The sequence below is a fragment of the Caretta caretta genome, chromosome 11 (genome assembly GCF_965140235.1).
Source record: "Caretta caretta isolate rCarCar2 chromosome 11, rCarCar1.hap1, whole genome shotgun sequence".
In the NCBI taxonomy this organism is placed as follows: Eukaryota; Metazoa; Chordata; order Testudines; family Cheloniidae; genus Caretta; species Caretta caretta.
This window is the reverse complement of record NC_134216.1, coordinates 45,260,268-45,279,878: the sequence shown is the minus strand read 5'-3', so window position 1 is coordinate 45,279,878 and position 19,611 is coordinate 45,260,268. Positions and strand designations below refer to the sequence as shown.

Sequence of the window (19,611 nt, the reverse complement as noted above, 5' to 3'; positions counted from 1 at the left end):
GTAAGTCTGCTGACATTAAAACACATGATGAAATGTTTGCCCACATTAAAAAAAATCAATTTTAAAACCTCACATTTGTAATGTTTTGGAAACGTTTTGTTTTTCAGAATCTCCTGAGATTGATATGAAGGGCTTCCCACATAACACTGTGTACATTAGAGCGGGATCGAACCTAAAGGTTGAAATTCCAATTTCTGGAAAACCATTGCCAAAGATGACATTAGCCAGAGATGGTGTTCCATTGAAAGCAACCATGAGGTTTAATACAGAAACCACAGCAGAAAGTATCATCATTAACCTTAAAGAAAGTATGGCTGGTGATGCTGGTAGATATGACATCACTGCTGCCAACTCCAGTGGAACCACTAAATCATTCATTAACATTGTAGTGCTAGACAGACCAGGTCCTCCTGTTGGTCCTGTTGTTGTTAGTGATATCACTGAAGAAAGCGTAACTCTCAAATGGCAGCCACCGCATAATGATGGTGGAAGTCAAGTTACCAACTATATTGTACTGAAAAGAGAAACAAGTACTGCTGCTTGGTCTGAGGTGTCTGCAACAGTTGCTAGAAGCATTATTAAAGTAATGAAGCTAACAACAGGAGAAGAATACCAATTCCGTATCAAAGCTGAAAACCGCTTTGGAATCAGTGACCACATTGATTCACAATGTGTAACTGTTAAGCTCCCATACAGTAAGTCATCAGTTTCTCACATAACATTTTGTTGTTGCTTTTAATTTTTTTGAAATGATATATTAACTGCTTCTTTTAATGTCTCTAGCAACACCTGGACAACCTTCCACACCATGGGTCACCAATGTCACCCGAGAGAGCATCACTGTTGGATGGCATGAACCAGTCACTAATGGAGGCAGTGCAGTCATTGGATACCATTTGGAAATGAAAGATAGGAACAGTATTTTATGGCAGAAGGCTAACAAGACCCTTATTCGCACAACTCACTTTAAAGTCACCACCATCAGCGCTGGACTTATCTATGAATTCAGGGTTTATGCAGAAAATGCAGCTGGCATTGGAAAAGCAAGCCATCCTTCTGATCCAGTTCTTGCAATTGATGCTTGTGGTGTGTACTTTGTAGGGGGGGAAATCAACATTTTCAGTAATGTTTTCACTTAATGTTCTTTCCTATACAGTAAGCCAACAGACAATGCTAGTACTGCTTTTAATTATTAATACTGTTGTTTTTTCTTACTGTAGAACCCCCAAGAAATGTTCGTGTCACAGATATTTCCAAGACTTCTGTCAGTCTTTCTTGGACAAAACCATCCTATGATGGCGGTAGTAAGATCACTGGTTATATTGTCGAGAAACGTGATCTTCCAAATGGCAGATGGACAAAGGGCAGTTTCACCAATGTCATTGAGACTCAGTTTACTGTATCTGGACTAACGCAAAATTCTCAGTATGAATTCCGTGTCTGTTCTAAGAATGCTGTTGGTTCCATTAGCAATCCATCAGATGTTTTAGGTCCTATCACATGTGTTGATACATATGGTAAGAGTTTTGCAATTACATAATAATATTTTGTGATACTTCAGGGCTTAAAGTCAGAATTGTTTCGTATAACTAGTGCTTGAATCCTAGTCTTTAGAAAACAATTGTAAGAAGCTGAGTTTAAAAACTGGAGGGCTAGCATAATGCTCTAAGCACTGGGTTTGCATTATCTAGCCTCTCTGGACAAAGATTCAATCTGAACAGAGCTGATTGAGCCCTTCATCTTCCCAATGTAGATAACTTGAGTTCCATACAATTGACTGTGTTTGGGCCACTTGGACAAGACCTGAGAAATTGAGATTGTTTTTGCTGTGTGTGGACATTAAAGATCGTGACACTTTTCATAGGAGCAGAGGTTTGCCCCAGTGTCCTTGGCTAAAATGTCCTTTCCCCCAAATGTTGTGCAGTGTTTGCTGCACCATTTGTCCTCCTACCTGCAGTCCTCCCCCAGAGATGTGGATGATTTTTAGTAGTGATGTAATTAATGTATTATTTAACTTGCAAAGAGTTTGAGAATTTTTTGGACTGAAATGTGACATATAGCTATGACCTGTCTTTTTTTTTCCTATCTGCATATCTAAAACACCTATGACCATAGTATCTAGGCACTGCCAAGTTTTGCACAGTGTATATTACACAATGCCTTATATTAATTAACACTATTATTATTGCTTAATAAAAATATTGGTATGGTTTTGAGTCCTCTGAGTGGTTTGAAATCTTTATACCATTTTGATTTTTTTTGTTCCTCTTTTAAGGTGCACCTGAAATTGATGTACAACCAGAATACACAGATGTGGTGAAATACAAAGCAGGTACTGCAGTTAAGCTGAAACTTGGCATCTCAGGAAAGCCTATACCTACAATTGAATGGTTCAAAAATGGCAAAGAGATACAAACCAGTGCACAAGTGTCTATTGAAAACACAACAGACTTTGCATCAATACTCATCAAAGATGCAATTCGTTTTAACAGCGGAAACTATGAATTAAAATTAAAGAATGCCATGGGTTCAGCATCAGCTCACATTAGAGTGCAAATACTTGGTATGTACTGAATTAGAATAATAGTATTATTGTATTAAACTAAAATGTAATTTATATGTATGTATGTATGTATGTATCTATGTATATGACTCATTTCTCCTGTCCTCAACAGACAAGCCAGGACCTCCAGGTGGGCCTATACAGTTCAAGACAGTCACTGCTGAAAAAATTACCATAATGTGGGAACCTCCAGTAGATGATGGTGGTGCAACTGTAACACACTACATTGTTGAAAAACGTGAGACAAGTCGGGTAGTATGGTCTTTAATTTCTGAAAAACTAGAGGAATGTGTCATCACTACCACAAAACTCATCAAAGGAAATGAGTATGTGTTCCGTGTGCGAGGTGTGAACAAGTTTGGAGTTGGTGATCCACTGGAATCTGAACCAGTTATAGCTAAAAATACATTTGGTGAGAAACATGTATATTAACTAATACAACTGAATAGTACTGAATGTTTTAGTTTTAATGGTATTGAACTACTGTCATTTTTTCTCTCTTTTTTTTTTTTCAGTTACTCCTGGACCACCTAGTGTACCAGAGGTCACTATGATAACCAAGCATTCAATGACAGTTGTCTGGAACAGGCCAACTGTAGATGGAGGTAGTGAAATAAGTGGATATTACCTTGAGAAACGTGACAAGAAGAGTCTAAGTTGGTTCAAGGTTATTAAAGAAACTATCCGTGACACCAGACAGAAAGTAACAGGACTAACTGAAAACAGTGAATATCATTTCCGAGTTTGTGCTGTCAATGCAGCTGGACAAGGTCCATTCTCTGAAGCTTCTGACTTCTACAAAGCTGCAGATCCTATTGGTAAGAAATAACTTAGACACACACATCTCATTGTTTAAGGGCCAAGTAAGTTATAATGGACGGACTTTCATGGGATTGTCTGGGAATAACTGAGGATAAATGTTATGATTGAATTTTAATATATTTTACAGACAAACCAGGGCCACCAGTTAAGCTAAAGGTTGTGGATACTACTAAGACATCTGTCACCCTGGGCTGGACTAAGCCTGCCTATGATGGAGGAAGTGCAATTACCAGCTATGCAGTGGAAAAGAGAGAAGGAGAGCAGGAAGAATGGTCTGTAGTCAGTGCTAGAGGAGAAGTGAGAACAACTGAGTATGTTGTATCCCAGCTTCAACCTGCAGTCAATTATTATTTCCGTGTGTCTGCTATAAATTGTGCTGGGCAAGGAGAGCCTATTGAAATGACAGAATATGTACAAGCTAAAGATATACTTGGTATGTACCTTTAATTGATTTAATTATCATTTTTTAGGGTTTTGGTATTTCAAATAATTTTATATTTTGTTTTCCAGATTATTCATATTTTATTATTATTTATTTCTGCAGAGGAGCCAGAGATTGACCTGGATGTTGCTCTCAGAACCTCCATTGTAGCTAAAGCAGGTGAAGATGTACAGATAATGATTCCATTCAAAGGGAGACCTCCTCCAACTGTCATATGGAGAAAGGGTGAAAAGAATCTTGGAACTGATGAAAGATACAACATTCAGAACACAGAATCATCCACATTACTTACTATTCCTCAAGTTACTCGGAATGATACAGGAAAATACATTCTCACAATCGAGAATGGAGTTGGTGAACCAAAATCTTCATTTGTGAATGTTAAAGTACTTGATACACCATCAGCCTGCCAGAAACTGCAGCTTAAACATGTTTCTCGTGGCACTGTTACACTTATATGGGAGCCACCGCTCATTAATGGTGGTTCTGAAATAACAAATTATGTCATTGAAAAAAGAGATGCCACCAAAAGAGCCTGGTCTACTATTACAACAAAGTGTTCTCATACAACATTTAAGGTAACTAACCTATCAGAGAAGACTGCATTCTTCTTTCGAGTTCTTGCAGAAAATGAAAATGGATTGGGAGAACCTTGTGAGACTTCAGAACCAGTGAAACCTGCGGAAGTACCTGGACCTGTAAAGGATCTGGCCATGAAAGATTCTACAAAGACTTCTGTTACCTTACAGTGGAGCAAACCTGACTTCGATGGTGGTAGCATTATATCAGACTATGTTATTGAAAAGAAAATGATTGAAGAAAAAGAATGGTCACATGCAGGCATAGGTAAGACATGTGAATTTGAAGTTGAAAAACTTAAGGAGCTTTCTGTCATGGAATTCAGAGTATCTGCTAAAAACGAAAAAGGATTGAGCGATGCTGTTACTGTTGGACCCATTACAGTAAAAGACTTTGTAATAACACCTGAAGCTGACCTTTCTGATATCTTTGGAGGACAAATTGCTGTAAGAATTGGCCATAATATGCACATTGAATTGCCATATAAAGGTAAACCCAGACCAACTATGAGCTGGCTCAAGGACAGCATCCCTCTTAAAGAAAGTGAACAAGTTCGCTTCAAGAAAACGGAAAACAAAATAAGTTTAAGTATCAAGAATGTGAAAAAAGACAATGGTGGCAAATACACCTTAATTCTTGATAATTCAGTTTGCAGAAAGTCATTTACCATCACAGTCATAACTCTTGGTCCTCCATCAAAACCCAAAGGACCCATAAGACTAGATGAAATCAAAGCAGACAGTGTTGTTATGTCATGGGAGGCTCCTGAAGACAATGGAGGAGGAGAAATCACTTCCTACAGCATTGAGAAGAGAGAAACTTCACAAACCAATTGGAAAATGGTGTGTTCTAGTGTTGCTAGGACAACTTTCAAAGTTCCTAACCTAGTTAAAGACACTGAATATCAGTTTAGAGTTCGTGCTGAAAACAGATATGGAGTAAGCCCACCACTTGTCTCAACAGATGTTGTAGCAAAACACCAGTTCAGACCACCAGGCCCACCAGGCAAACCTATTGTGTACAATGTAACGGCTGATGGAATGACAATATCTTGGGATGCTCCAGTTTATGATGGAGGTTCAGAAATTACTGGATACCATGTTGAAAAGAAAGAAAGAAATAGCATCTTATGGCAGAAAGTTAATGTTTCACCAATATCTGGTAAAGAATACAGAATTACTGGATTGATTGAGGGCCTGGATTACCAATTCCGTGCATATGCTGAAAATTCTGCTGGTGTAAGCCCAGTTAGCGAGCCAAGCAAATTTACCTTGGCTGTGTCTCCAGTAGGTGAGTAAACATGCACTTCACTAAGACAATGTATATATTGTCATATATTGTTAGCCATCATGAAGGTTTATAATAAAAATAATCCTGTATGCAATTATTTTCCTTTCAGACCCACCTGGCACTCCTGATTATATTGATATCACCAGAGAAACTGTCACCCTTAAATGGACTGCACCACTGCATGATGGAGGCAGTAAGATTGTGGCCTACAGCATCGAGAAACGGCAAGGAAGTGATGACCGCTGGCTCAGATGCAATTTTATTGATATCAGTGAATGTCAATATACAGTTACAGGACTTAGCCCAGGTGACCGATATGAATTCAGAGTGATTGCAAGAAATGCTGTCGGAACAGTCAGCCCACCATCACAATCTTCAGGCTATATCATGACCAGAGATGAATGTGGTAAGCATTATTTATTAATATTTTAGTATGTTACACTTGCATTTTTATATGGTAGGTTCTAAATCCAGCTAAGCACCTGGCTGGCACCTTTTAGCTTATATTGGTATATGAGCTGCTGACTGGAGAGGGAGTATATTCCACTCCTCCCAGGAGCAACAGGCTTTCCCCACCTCTCCCTCCCACTCCACGCAGAGGTAGAGCAGAGTTAGACGCAAGACCAGCATCCAGCAGGGATCCATAGGATTTAACCAGTTGCTACATTTGGGGCCACACAGGAGTTTTTCCTTAAGCATTTTATGAGGAGTTGTTTGCCTTCCTCTGCTATTGAATGCATCTTGGAATTCACAGTGGGGTCCTGCTCTGTCTATGCTACTGTATTAACATTTAGTTATGGTTTCGCTATTTTTCTTTGTTGCAACTTTGGCAGTAGTCTATTGCAGAAATATTGTGTTGTTTTAGCCATTGCTCCAAAACATTTTGACACATTTGAGAATGGGTGTAGGCCGGGATTAGATCACTCACGGGGTGAGTTTGAGTAACCTCAGAGGTTTGACTGAGCCACTGTGGATAGGGGTTTGCAATTCCTCTTCCCTTTTGAGTCAGGCAGGAGCTTCTAACAGCTGTGGTGCCTTACAGGTGTTCACAGTAATTAAGCCTGAATACAGGGACTAAAGATAACTTTAAAATAGAGCCAAAGGTCTTAATTTGAGGTTCTGTGGTTTACAAGTGGCAGCTGCAAAGATATGTCTGTCTTAGGTTAGGTAATGGTTTTGTTGCTATGCAGAATTTAGAAATGCAAATTGCTAAAATAGCTCAGCATGTTGCACCAACACATTTCAATTAATATTTTAACCTATGGTTTAATATGATGGCGAGTGGATTAACATAGAAAAAATAATTCCTAGGATATAAAATTTCAGATAGGACAGTTTACAATATAATATTGATCCCTACATTTTAAAAATTCTGAATTTTCTAATCAGAAGAGAGAGTCTATATATGCCTTTATTATTGTTTGTTTAGTAGGAATGAATACCTTGATAAATATGACTGAATGTATATACTTTATTTTATCTTTCTTCTTAGTTCCTCCAACAATTGAATTCGGTGCTGAGCACTTTGAAGGCCTTACTGTTAAAGCTAGAGAGAGCATTAGACTTAAGGTTCTTATCAAAGGCCGTCCAGTACCTCAAGTGACTTGGTTTAAGGATGGAAAGGAGATTGAAAAGAAGATGAATATTGAAATAACAAACGTTATTGGATATAGCACTATCTTTGTTAGAGATGCCACTCGGGACCATCGTGGTATATACACCGTAGAAGCCAAGAATGCATCAGGCACCAAAAAAGCAGACATTACAATCAGAGTACAAGGTACTTTGTAGATATTTTTAGTAAGCTATTCTTAAATATTTACATTGTAAGTGGCAGCACAAGTAAATTATAACTCTGATGCTTTATTATCACAGATACCCCAGGAAAAGTTGGTGGACCAATACGATTCACAAATGTTACTGGAGAGAAGATGACATTATGGTGGGAGCCTCCAGCTAATGATGGCTGTGCTGCCATTACCCACTATGTGATTGAAAAACGTGAAACCAGTAGGATTGCCTGGGCATTAGTTGAAGATAACTGTGAAGCCTCCAGTTACACAGCACTTAAATTAATAAAGGGCAATGAATACCAGTTCCGTGTCTCTGCAGTTAACAAGTTTGGTGTTGGCAGGCCACTAGAATCTGATCCAATTATAGCACAAATACCATACAGTAAGTTTCCTTTATGTCTTGAACAAATTACGCAAATACCAACTTTTGTTGCATGTTTTCTAAGCTGTTTTTCATTTTGCAGCTGTTCCTGATGCACCAGGTATGCCAGAGCCTACCCATGTAACGGGAGACAGTATCACACTCACATGGGCTAGGCCAAAATCCGATGGTGGAAATGAGATCAACCAGTATATCCTGGAAAGAAGAGAAAAAAAGAGTGTCCGCTGGGTCAAAGTATCCAGTAAGAGAGCCATTGCTGAGACAAGATACAGAGTAACTGGCCTGACTGAAGGCAATGAATATGAATTCCAAGTTATGGCTGAAAACGCTGCAGGAGTAGGACCTCCAAGTGCTGTCTCAAGGCTGATTAAATGTAGAGAGCCAGTAAACCCACCAAGTGCGCCTACTGTTGTAAAAGTGACAGATACATCAAAGACAAGTGTAAGCTTGGAATGGACCAAGCCAGTTTTTGACGGGGGCATGGAAATAATTGGCTACATCATTGAAATGTGTAAAGCTGACTTAGGAGAGTGGCATAAAGTCAATGCAGAGACTTGTATTGCTACCAAATATACTGTCACCGACTTAGAGGCAGGTGAACATTATAAATTTCGAGTGAGTGCTGTCAATGGTGCAGGCAAGGGAGAAAGCTGTGAAGTTCCTGCTACAATCCAAACAACTGACAGACTGTCTTCACCTGAAATTGATATTGATGCAAACTTCAAGCAGACTCACATTGTCAGAGCAGGTGCAACTATTCGGCTGTTTATTGCCTTTTTAGGCAAACCTGTTCCTACTGCTACATGGTCTAAAGCAGACTCAGACCTTAGCCTGCGTGCTGACATTCACATAACTGACTCATTCAGCACGTTGACTGTGGAGAACTGCAATAGAAATGATGCTGGCAAATACGTCTTTACTGTAGAAAACATCAGTGGTAGCAAATCTATTACATTTACTGTCAAGGTACTGGACACTCCCGGCCCACCAGGTCCTATTACCTTTAAGGATGTGACCAGGGGTTCTATTACTTTAATGTGGGATGCTCCTGTTTTGGATGGAGGTGCCCGCATCCATCACTACATTGTGGAAAAGCGGGAAGCAAGCCGTCGTAGTTGGCAGGTAGTGAGTTCAAAATGTACCCGTCAAATCTTTAAGGTCACTGATCTTTCAGAAGGTGTGCCATTCTACTACCGTGTTTCAGCAGAAAATGAATATGGTGTAGGCGAACCATGTGAATTAACAGATCCAGTTGTAGCCACCGAGGAGCCTGCTCCACCAAAGAGACTAGATATTATTGATACTACCAAATCTTCTGCAGTATTAGCTTGGCTGAAACCTGACCATGATGGTGGAAGCCGTGTCACTGGATATCTTCTTGAGATGAAACAAAAGGGATCTGACTATTGGGTTGAAGCTGGTCAAACTAAACAACTTACTTTCACAGTTGAAGGTCTTCTAGAGAACAATGAATATGAGTTCCGGGTCAGGGCAAGGAATGATGCAGGCTACAGTGAGCCAAGAGAAGCTTTCTCTTCTGTTATTATTAAAGAGCCTCAGATTGAACCAACAGCAGATCTTAGTGGAATAACTGGACAACTTATAACTTGCAAAGCTGGAAGCACCTTTGCTATTGATATACCAATTAGTGGGCGACCAACTCCAAAAGTAACATGGAAACTTGAAGAAATGAGACTCAAGGAAACTGATAGAGTGACCATCAAGATAACAAAGGATAGAACTACATTGATTGTGAAGGACAGCATGAGAGGTGACTCTGGCAAATATTATTTGACACTTGAGAACACAGCCGGTGTGAAAACATTTGCTGTCACAGTGGTTGTCATCGGAAGGCCAGGTGCAGTTACTGGCCCTATTGAAATATCATCCATTTCTGCTGAATCCTGTGTATTGTCATGGAAAGAACCTGAAGATGATGGTGGCACTGATATTACAAACTACATAGTTGAGAAACGGGAATCTGGTACAACAGCATGGCAGCTGATAAATTCCAGTGTCAAACGTACACAGATCAAAGTCACTCATCTCACTAAATACATGGAATATGCTTTCCGGGTCAGTTCAGAAAACAGATTTGGTGTCAGCAAGCCCGTGGAATCCACACCAATAGTTGCTGAGCATCCATTCGGTAAAAACAAACATACACACATACATATTTTAAGAAATTATTTTTTCTGGTTTATGTAATTAGTGGCAATATCTAACTTTTTTCTCTTGGTTTTTACAATCAGTCCCACCAAGTCCACCTACCAGGCCAGAGGTCTATTCTGTGTCTGCCAATGCCATGGCCATTCGCTGGGAGGAACCATATCATGATGGTGGCAGCAAAATCACTGGATACTGGATTGAAAAGAAAGAGCGCAATACCATTCTTTGGGTGAAGGAAAACAACGTGCCATTCTTTGAATGCAACTACAAAGTCACAGCACTAGTGGAAGGTCTGGAATATCAATTCAGAGTTTATGCCCTAAATGCTGCTGGTGTGAGCAAAGCTAGTGAAGCTTCCAGACCAGTAGTGGCTCAAAACCCAGTTGGTAAGTGTATCTTTTAGAGTATATTTGTTCTTTACTATTTAAGCAACAACGGAATTAGATTTTTCATTTTACATTGTCTCTTTCAGATCCACCAGGCAGACCAGAAGTAACAGATGTCACAAGGTCTACAGTGTCATTGAGCTGGTCTCCGCCACTTTATGATGGCGGCAGCAAAATTATTGGGTATATTATAGAACGCAAACCATATAACGAAGCTGGAGATGGACGCTGGCTGAAATGCAACTATACCATTGTCTCAGAAAACTGCTTTACTGTGACAGCTCTTAGTGAAGGAGAAGAATATGAATTCCGTATATTAGCCAAGAATGCAGCTGGTGTAATCAGCAGAGGATCTGAATCTACTGGTGCTGTCACTTGCAAAGATGAATATTGTAAGAAACATTCTCCTGGGTCATTTAAAATATTGTATAGCTTGCAGTTTTAATACTATAATATTAATGTTTTTATCTCTTTATGATAGCACCACCAAAGGCTGAGCTGGATGCCAGATTGCAAGGAGAAATTGTGACCATAAGGGCTGGGTCTGATCTTGTTCTTGATGCAGCCATTGGTGGGAAACCAGAACCAAAGGTCTTCTGGTCCAAAGGTGACAAAGAATTGGACCTGTGTGAAAAGATCTCTCTGCAGTACACCAGCAAACGGGCCATTGCAGTTATCAAGTATTGTGACAGAAGTGATAGCGGAAAATACACACTAACAGTTAAAAATGCCAGTGGAACAAAGAAAGTTTCAGTCCTTGTCAAAGTGCTTGGTATGTATTTCATAGATAATGGTTTGCTGTGAACATTCATTAGATTTCACAATTATAGTTACAAAAAAAGAGAGAGAAGCTTTTCTCTGACTACTATAATTACACCTTTGTTCATCCCTACTCAGATTCACCTGGTCCATGTGCAGGCAAAATCACAATTAGCAGAGTAACCGAAGAGAAGTGCACTCTGGCATGGAATGTTCCACATGAAGATGGAGGTGCAGAAATCACCCACTACATTGTAGAAAGACGTGAAACCAGCAGGCTCAACTGGGTTATTATTGAGGCTGAATGCCAAACATTATCATGCGTGGTGACAAGACTTATTAAAAATAATGAATACATCTTCCGTGTGAGAGCTGTCAATAAGTATGGGTCAGGTGTTCCACTTGAAACAGAAGCCATTGTTGCTAGAAACTCTTTCAGTAAGTGCTTTCATCTTTTAGCTCCAGCATTTATGGAGTTTTCTCATATTTGAAAAAAAATCTGATTTTTTTCATATTTTTGAACACCAACAGCTATTCCATCACAACCCGGTGCACCTGAAGCAGTGGGTATTGGCAAGGAACACATCATTATTCAGTGGCTGCAACCAGAATCAGATGGTGGCAGTGAGATTAGCAACTATCTTGTAGACAAACGTGAAAAGAGAAGTCTACGCTGGACACGAGTCAACAGAGATTACACTGTTTATGATACCAGACTGAAAGTTACAGGTCTAATGGAACATAATGAATATCAGTTCCGTGTCACTGCAGTGAATGCTGCTGGGAACAGTGAGCCGAGTGACGCTTCTCAATCTATCCTGTGCAAGGAGCCATCATGTAAGTAGTTAAATTCAAAATATATTTTTAATACTTATTAAACATAGTGCCTCATAATTAACCACAATGACATTCCAAATAAGGGATCCAAAAGAATATTTGAATTCATTATGATCACCAGCATTGCAATGAATTTAAAATAAAAGTGATTATAGTTAATTTCAGATAAATTTCTAATCACTAATTATTTAGAATATTGTTACTAAATAAGGTCTTTTAAACTGTAAAATGTTCCCTGCAATAATATGAAATGTGTGTTCCTCTATTCCAAAGACACTCCTGCACCTCCTTCAGCTCCAAGAGTTGTGGATACTACTAGGCACAGCATAAGCTTGGCATGGACAAAGCCCATGTATGATGGTGGTGCTGACCTCTTAGGCTATGTTCTTGAAATGAAAGAAGAAGGCACTGAACAGTGGTACAGACCACACACTACCACCACCTTAAGGAATGCTGAATTCACAGTGACTGCTCTTAAAACAAGCCAGAAATACAGTTTCAGAGTTGCTGCCACAAATGTGAATGGTATGAGTGAATTCAGTGAATCATCAGCTGAAATCGAACCTGTAGAAAGAATAGGTAATTTGAAAACCCACATTTTTTTTATGGAGAGGTTATATTTTTCTTTAAAACTATTCAAAGATGAATTCATTCTGTATTTCTCTCCTCTCCCCATCAGAAATACCAAACCTTGAACTTGCTGATGATCTAAAGAAGACTGTCACTGTCAGAGCTGGTGGTTCTTTGCGCCTAATGGTGTCTGTATCTGGCAGACCACCTCCAGAAATTACATGGAGCAAAGAGGGTGTTGACCTTGTAAATCGGTCTATTATAGACACTACAGAGAGCTACACTCTGCTTATTGTGGATAAAGTTAATCGGTATGATGCTGGCAAATATGTGGTTGAGGCTGAAAATCAATCAGGCAAGAAATCCGCAACAGTCGTTGTTAAAGTATATGGTGAGTATTGTTACTATTACATATTGATATTGCACTGTACTTAAACATGGTGTTTTACAGACAGAAGGAAAAAGGTGTTTGCTGAAAGGAGTTTACAATTTAAGTAGAACCCAGAAAATAATGATAAAAGACCATGGCGGGTGAGGTGGGAGAGGAGGGGAGGAGGAGGAAGGAAGAGATACAGTAGAAATCAAAGAGAAATATGTTTCTAAAGGATGAGTTCATCTATGAAGTTCAAATCCTGATGTCTTTACTTAGCCAAAATTCAGTAATTACCCAAATCAGGAAAAGAGCAAATAGGAAATAATCCATTTTGATTTTGCGTTTAGATACACCTGGCCCATCTGCCACAGTGAGGGTTAAAGAGGTGTCGAAAGATTCCGTGACAATTTCTTGGGAAATTCCTACTATTGATGGTGGAGCACCAGTTAACAATTATATAATTGAGAAACGTGAGGCTACCATGAGAGCATACAAGACAGTAACTACCAAATGCAGCAAAACATTTTATAGACTTACAGGACTTATAGAAGGAGCTATGTACTATTTCAGAGTGCTGCCAGAAAATATTTATGGTATTGGTGAACCTTGTGAAACATCTGATGCAGTACTGGTGTCGGATGTTCCTATGGTGCCTCAGAAACTGGAGGTAGTTGACATCACTAAATCAACTGTAACTCTTGCATGGGAGAAACCACAACATGATGGGGGCAGCAGACTGACTGGCTATGTTATTGAGGCCAGCAAAGCTGGAACAGAGAAGTGGATGAAGGTTGTGACACTGAAGCCTACAGTCTATGAGCACATAATCATCTCACTAAATGAAGGTGAACAGTATTTGTTCAGAGTCAGAGCACAAAATCAGAAGGGTGTGTCGGAACCAAGAGAGATTGTCACAGCAGTAACCGTACAAGACCAAAAAGGTAGGTATAATAGTTAAAAGGACAGGTTGAGGACTACTCAAAATATGTGACATTTTATTTATAAAATGGATATTAAAAAGGTTTTGTTTTGTTTTTTTAATAGTGTTACCCACAATTGATCTTGCTGGAATAACTCAAAAGACAGTTCATGTGCCAGCTGGCAGACCCATAGAGTTAGCTATTCCAATTGGTGGCCGACCACCTCCAGCTGTATCTTGGTTCTTCGCTGGTTCTAAGCTAAGAGAATCAGAACGCACCAAGATTGAAACTGAAGCCAAAGTAGCTAAATTAAGTGTGCGTGAGACCACAATACATGACACTGGGGAGTACACACTTGAACTGAAGAACACAACTGGAACTGCTGTTGAGACTATAAAAGTTATCATTCTTGGTAAGGATTTATTATTAAGATATGATTGTCCACAATCCTTCCTCCTTCATCATGAAATTTATCACAATGGCAACCCAGCTTCTTTTTTAAAACAGTAACTTATGTCCTTTTTAATTTTTCTAGACAAACCTGGACCACCTACTGGACCTATCAGAATTGATGATATTGATTCAACTTCTGTTACTATCTCCTGGGAACAACCTGAGCTGGATGGTGGAGCTGCACTAAGTGGTTATGTGGTGGAGCAGCGTGATGCACACCGTCCTGGATGGCTACCAGTTTCTGAATCTGTAACAAGGACAACCTTTAAGTTCACTAGACTCATTGAAAGTTCTGAATATGTGTTCCGTGTGGCTGCTACAAACCGCTTTGGAATTGGATCATACCTTCAGTCTGACATTATAGAATGCAAGAGTAGAATCAGTAAGTCTACATTTTCTCCAATTCTCTACATTTAAAAATGGAGAACAGTTTACATGGGCCTATGTATTGATACAACAGGGCTAGATCCCCTAGAATATATCCTATTATTTTCTTTGCCCAAATAACACACTATACTCTCATGTATACTAATCATGTTATACTTGTGGAGAAAAATGCCACATCTAAAACTAATATGTTGCCCTGTATATGCATAATATACATGCTCTGGATAGAGTATTGGACTATGACTCTGGAGACCTAGGTTCTACTCCCAGGTGTACGCACTGGCCTGCTGGGTGAGCTTAGGGAAATCGCTTCACCTCTCTCAGCCTCAGCTTTCTCCTTTGTGATCTGGTGATGAAAAGCACTGCAGGTGGTAGGTAGCATGTATTATGGATTAGTCCCCAGAAGCTACATTTGTAAATGCATTCTCATATTTTCTTTCTTAATTCTGTGTCTTTTTGTTTCAGGTCTTCCTGGTCCTCCTGACACTCTACAAGTGTCAGATGTCTCTCGCGAAGGCATGACACTTATCTGGCATCCGCCAGAAGATGATGGTGGCTCACAGATCTCTGGTTATATTGTGGAACGCAAAGAAGTCAGAGCAGATAGATGGGTCCGTGTAAATAAAATTCCAGTGACTATGACACGTTATCGCTCCACTGGACTGATTGAAGGACTAGAATATGAACACCGTGTCACAGCTATCAATGCCAGAGGCACAGGCAAACCAAGCCGTCCTTCCAAATCTGCTGTTGCTATGGATCCAATTGGTAAATAATTTCCTACATGGAGAAAAGAACATTTGAGGCAGAGGGGAATGTCACTGTTAAGACCTGCTGTTATGTTTAACAAACTAAAATTTTTCATCTGGATAGCTTAATGTACTGCAGCAGATATTTTAATTAAATTGATATACAAATAATATTTTTAAAATCTTTTTTCTTCATTAATTTCCTGTGTAAACATCACTATTACTAAATACTTATCAAATGGTGCATGTTAACATTTTGCTTTGCCTTTTACATATTCAAACTAAACATAGAACTATCTTAAAATATATTTACCTGCTATCTGATCTTCTATTCCAGCTCCCCCAGGTAAACCTCAGAACCCAAGAGTTACTGATACTACAAGAACATCAGTGTCCCTGGCCTGGAGTCCACCGGAAGAAGAAGGAGGTTCTAAAGTCACTGGCTACCTGCTTGAAATGCAAAAGGTTGATCAGTTTGAATGGACCAAATGTAACACCACTCCAACCAAGATACATGAATACACCTTGACACATCTACCACAAGGCGCAGAGTATAGATTCCGTGTGATGGCCTGTAATGCTGGTGGGCCTGGAGAACCTGCTGATGTGCCGGGAACAATCAAAGTAACAGAAATGCTTGGTAAGATGTTTTAGGTCTTAGTTCTTGCTGAAATAGACATAAGCAATTGTTTTGCATAAAACAGATATAACAGAATATCTGTAAAATAGATGTAACATAACATGTTGGGTTTATTTTCAGAATATCCTGATTGTGATCTTGAAAAATACCAGGAAGGTCTGTTTGTGAGACAAGGTGGAGTTATCAGGCTTACAGTACCAATTAAGGGTAAACCCATACCGATATGCAAATGGACTAAAGAAGGCCATGACATCAGCAAGAGAGCAATGATAGCAACTTCTGAGACACACACTGAACTTGTGATCAAAGATGCAGAAAGAGAAGATTCTGGTACCTATGATTTGGCACTTGAAAACAAATGTGCAAAGAAGGCTGTTTATATACAGGTCAGAGTGATTGGAATTCCAAATCCACCTGAAGGGCCACTTGAGTATGATGACATACAGACTCGCTCAGTCAGAGTAAGCTGGAGACCTCCTACTGACGATGGTGGGGCGGATATTATTGGTTACATCATTGAGAGGCGAGAAGTACCTAAGACTGCCTGGTACACTGTTGACTCCAGAGTGAGGGGAACATCATTAGTCGTGAAAGGACTCAAAGAAAATGTGGAGTATCACTTCCGTGTTTCTGCTGAAAACCAGTTTGGTATTAGCAAGTCCCTGAAATCTGAAGAACCAGTTGTACCAAAGACACCTTTGAGTGAGTAGATTTTTGTACAATCAACTTCCTGTTTTAATTATCATCTCTTATGTTTGTAAAAGTACAATCACACACACACACACACACACGAGCTTTAAAAATACATGGTTATTATGTTATTTTTAACAGATCCTCCAGAGCCTCCAAACAATCCACCAGAAGTGCTTGATGTCACAAAGAGCTCTGTTAGCTTATTCTGGTCCAGACCTAAAGATGATGGTGGTTCTCGTGTCACTGGCTACTATGTTGACCGTAAAGAGACATCTACAGAGAAATGGGTCAGGCATAACAAGACTCAAATCACAACTACAATGTTCACAGTCACAGGACTTGTTCCAGATGCTGAATATCAGTTCCGCATCATTGCCCAAAATGACATTGGTGAGAGTGAACCAAGCCCTGCTTCTGAACCAGTGGTGTGCAAAGATCCATTTGGTAAGAAAACTCTTTGAATTAGTTGACATTTTGGAAAGCAATTTAGTGAAGTTCTTAGAGAAGTGAAATTTAACTTTTGTAAATACTCTGTAATTTATAGACAAACCAAGTCAACCTGGAGAAATTGAGATCACTTCTACATCTAAGGATAGCATTACTTTAGAATGGGAACGGCCTGAATGTGATGGTGGAAAAGATATCCTGGGATACTGGATTGAATATCGTCAGTCTGGAGACAGTGCATGGAAAAAGTGCAATAAAGAACGTATCAAAGACAGACAATTCACAGTGGGAGGTTTACTGGAGGCAACAGAATATGAATTCAGGGTTTTTGCAGAAAATGAGACTGGAGTCAGCAGACCTCGAAGAACAGCTATGACAGTAAAGACTAAATTAACATGTAAGTTTAGATGTACTATCCTAGTCACTATAATTTATGTGACAGATTAAATGGTATTTTATGTCCTGGTAAACTATGATGTTGTGCTCATGAACATTATATATTGGCTATATGGTCTTAAAGAATAAGCCTGCAAGTTTAAATGTAAATTGGTGACAGGTATACGTGAAGGATGTGTATAGATAAAGTAATAGTGGAGGAACATTTAATAATTTTCTTATCTTTAACCTTTCAATGTTATAGCTGGAGAAGCACCAGGCATAAGACAAGCAATGAAGGATGTTACAACTAAACTGGGGGAAGCAGCTCAGTTGACATGCCAGATTGTTGGGAGACCTCTTCCTGACATTAAATGGTATCGTTTTGGCAAAGAACTGGTACAAAGCCGAAAATACAGAATGTCATCAGATGGACGCACCCATACACTGACTGTAATAACAGAAGAACAAGAAGATGAAGGTGTTTACACTTGCATGGCTACCAATGATGTTGGAGAGACTGAAACTAGTGGCAAGCTACTCCTGCAGGCTCCTCCTCAGTTCCACTCTGGCTTCCCACTGAAAGAGAAATATTATGCAGGTGTGGGTGGCACCCTTCGCCTCCATATTGTATACATTGGTCGCCCAGTACCTGCTATCACTTGGTTCCATGATAAGAAACCTTTGAGAGACTCAGAAAATGTTACTATTGAGAACACAGAGCATTATACTCATCTTGTCATTAAGAATGTCCAGCATAAGACCCATGCTGGGAAGTATAAAGTGCAACTAAGCAACATATTTGGAACAGTTGACACTGTACTTAATGTGGAAATACAAGGTATTTAATCTATTTCCAATAATTCTGCTGAATAATATTCTCTAAAATATTTACTGGCAGATAACTAAAATACTATGTTTTCCTTTTATAGATAAACCAGATCAACCAACAGGGCCAATTGTTGTGGAAGCCCTACTGAAAAATTCTGTGGTAATCAGCTGGAAGCCACCTGAGGATGATGGAGGTGCTTTGATAACAAACTATGTGGTAGAGAAACGTGAAGCTAAGGAAGGCACAGAGTGGCAACTGGTATCTTCAAGCATTTCAAGCACGACGTGCAGAATTGTTAACCTAACTGAAAATGCAGGATATTATTTCCGTGTGTCTGCTCAGAATACGTATGGCATTAGCAAAGCACTAGAGGTTTCATCAGTTGTTGTTATCAAAAGTCCATTTGGTAAGTGTGCACCAAAATACGAGTTTACATATATCTGCGAATTACTAAGCTAACTTCATTTAACGTTTTGAATCTTTTTATTCTTTACAGAAAAACCAGGGCAACCTAGTCAACCTGTAGTAACTGCTGTTACAAAGGACTCTTGTGTTGTGTCCTGGAAACCACCAGCTAGTGATGGAGGTGCAAAGATCAGAAATTACTACCTCGAGAAACGTGAAAAGAAACAAAACAAATGGATTGCAGTAACAACAGAAGAAATTCGTGAAACAGTCTATTCTGTGAAAAGTCTTGTTGAAGGCCTTGAATATGAATTCCGTGTAAAATGTGAAAATCTAGGAGGTGAAAGTGAATGGAGTGAAGTATCACAACCAGTCATTCCAAAATCTGATGTACCAATTCAAGCACCACATTTCAAGGAAGAACTAAGAAACTTGAATGTGAAATTCAGAGCCACTGCCACATTTGTTTGCAAAGTCACCGGTCAACCTAAGCCTATTGTTAAATGGTTTAGACAGGGTAAAGAGATCTTGCCAGATGGTGAAAAGGTTAAGATACAAGAATTTAAAGGTGGATATCACCAGCTGGTCATTACAAATGCAACAGACGATGATGCCACTGTCTACCAAGTTAGAGCTACCAATCAGGGAGGATCTGTCTCTGGCACTGCCTCTTTGGATGTTGAAGGTGAATAAAGTGTTTTGATGCTTTAGTCAAATTCTTATTTAACTTTCCAAAGTTTAGAAT

General features: G+C 39.4%; 1 protein-coding gene across 1 annotated transcript in view; it reads left to right on the top strand.

Annotated features, from left to right (window-relative positions):
- Positions 1 to 19,611, top strand: part of TTN (titin) — a 311,267-nt gene that overhangs the window by 282,552 nt on the left and 9,104 nt on the right. Inside the window, exons 290-319 of the mRNA XM_075117654.1 lie at positions 108 to 695; positions 784 to 1,086; positions 1,221 to 1,517; positions 2,276 to 2,563; positions 2,676 to 2,975; positions 3,079 to 3,381; positions 3,513 to 3,818; positions 3,930 to 5,696; positions 5,806 to 6,102; positions 7,189 to 7,476; positions 7,572 to 7,871; positions 7,954 to 10,020; positions 10,124 to 10,426; positions 10,513 to 10,818; positions 10,908 to 11,198; positions 11,324 to 11,623; positions 11,717 to 12,022; positions 12,296 to 12,601; positions 12,702 to 12,983; positions 13,313 to 13,906; positions 14,010 to 14,297; positions 14,421 to 14,720; positions 15,191 to 15,493; positions 15,812 to 16,114; positions 16,235 to 16,816; positions 16,946 to 17,251; positions 17,352 to 17,651; positions 17,895 to 18,470; positions 18,562 to 18,867; positions 18,958 to 19,551. Coding sequence (XP_074973755.1) covers positions 108 to 695; positions 784 to 1,086; positions 1,221 to 1,517; positions 2,276 to 2,563; positions 2,676 to 2,975; positions 3,079 to 3,381; positions 3,513 to 3,818; positions 3,930 to 5,696; positions 5,806 to 6,102; positions 7,189 to 7,476; positions 7,572 to 7,871; positions 7,954 to 10,020; positions 10,124 to 10,426; positions 10,513 to 10,818; positions 10,908 to 11,198; positions 11,324 to 11,623; positions 11,717 to 12,022; positions 12,296 to 12,601; positions 12,702 to 12,983; positions 13,313 to 13,906; positions 14,010 to 14,297; positions 14,421 to 14,720; positions 15,191 to 15,493; positions 15,812 to 16,114; positions 16,235 to 16,816; positions 16,946 to 17,251; positions 17,352 to 17,651; positions 17,895 to 18,470; positions 18,562 to 18,867; positions 18,958 to 19,551 — 13,650 coding nt within the window. The remainder of the gene's footprint in view (positions 1 to 107; positions 696 to 783; positions 1,087 to 1,220; positions 1,518 to 2,275; positions 2,564 to 2,675; positions 2,976 to 3,078; positions 3,382 to 3,512; positions 3,819 to 3,929; positions 5,697 to 5,805; positions 6,103 to 7,188; positions 7,477 to 7,571; positions 7,872 to 7,953; positions 10,021 to 10,123; positions 10,427 to 10,512; positions 10,819 to 10,907; positions 11,199 to 11,323; positions 11,624 to 11,716; positions 12,023 to 12,295; positions 12,602 to 12,701; positions 12,984 to 13,312; positions 13,907 to 14,009; positions 14,298 to 14,420; positions 14,721 to 15,190; positions 15,494 to 15,811; positions 16,115 to 16,234; positions 16,817 to 16,945; positions 17,252 to 17,351; positions 17,652 to 17,894; positions 18,471 to 18,561; positions 18,868 to 18,957; positions 19,552 to 19,611) is intronic.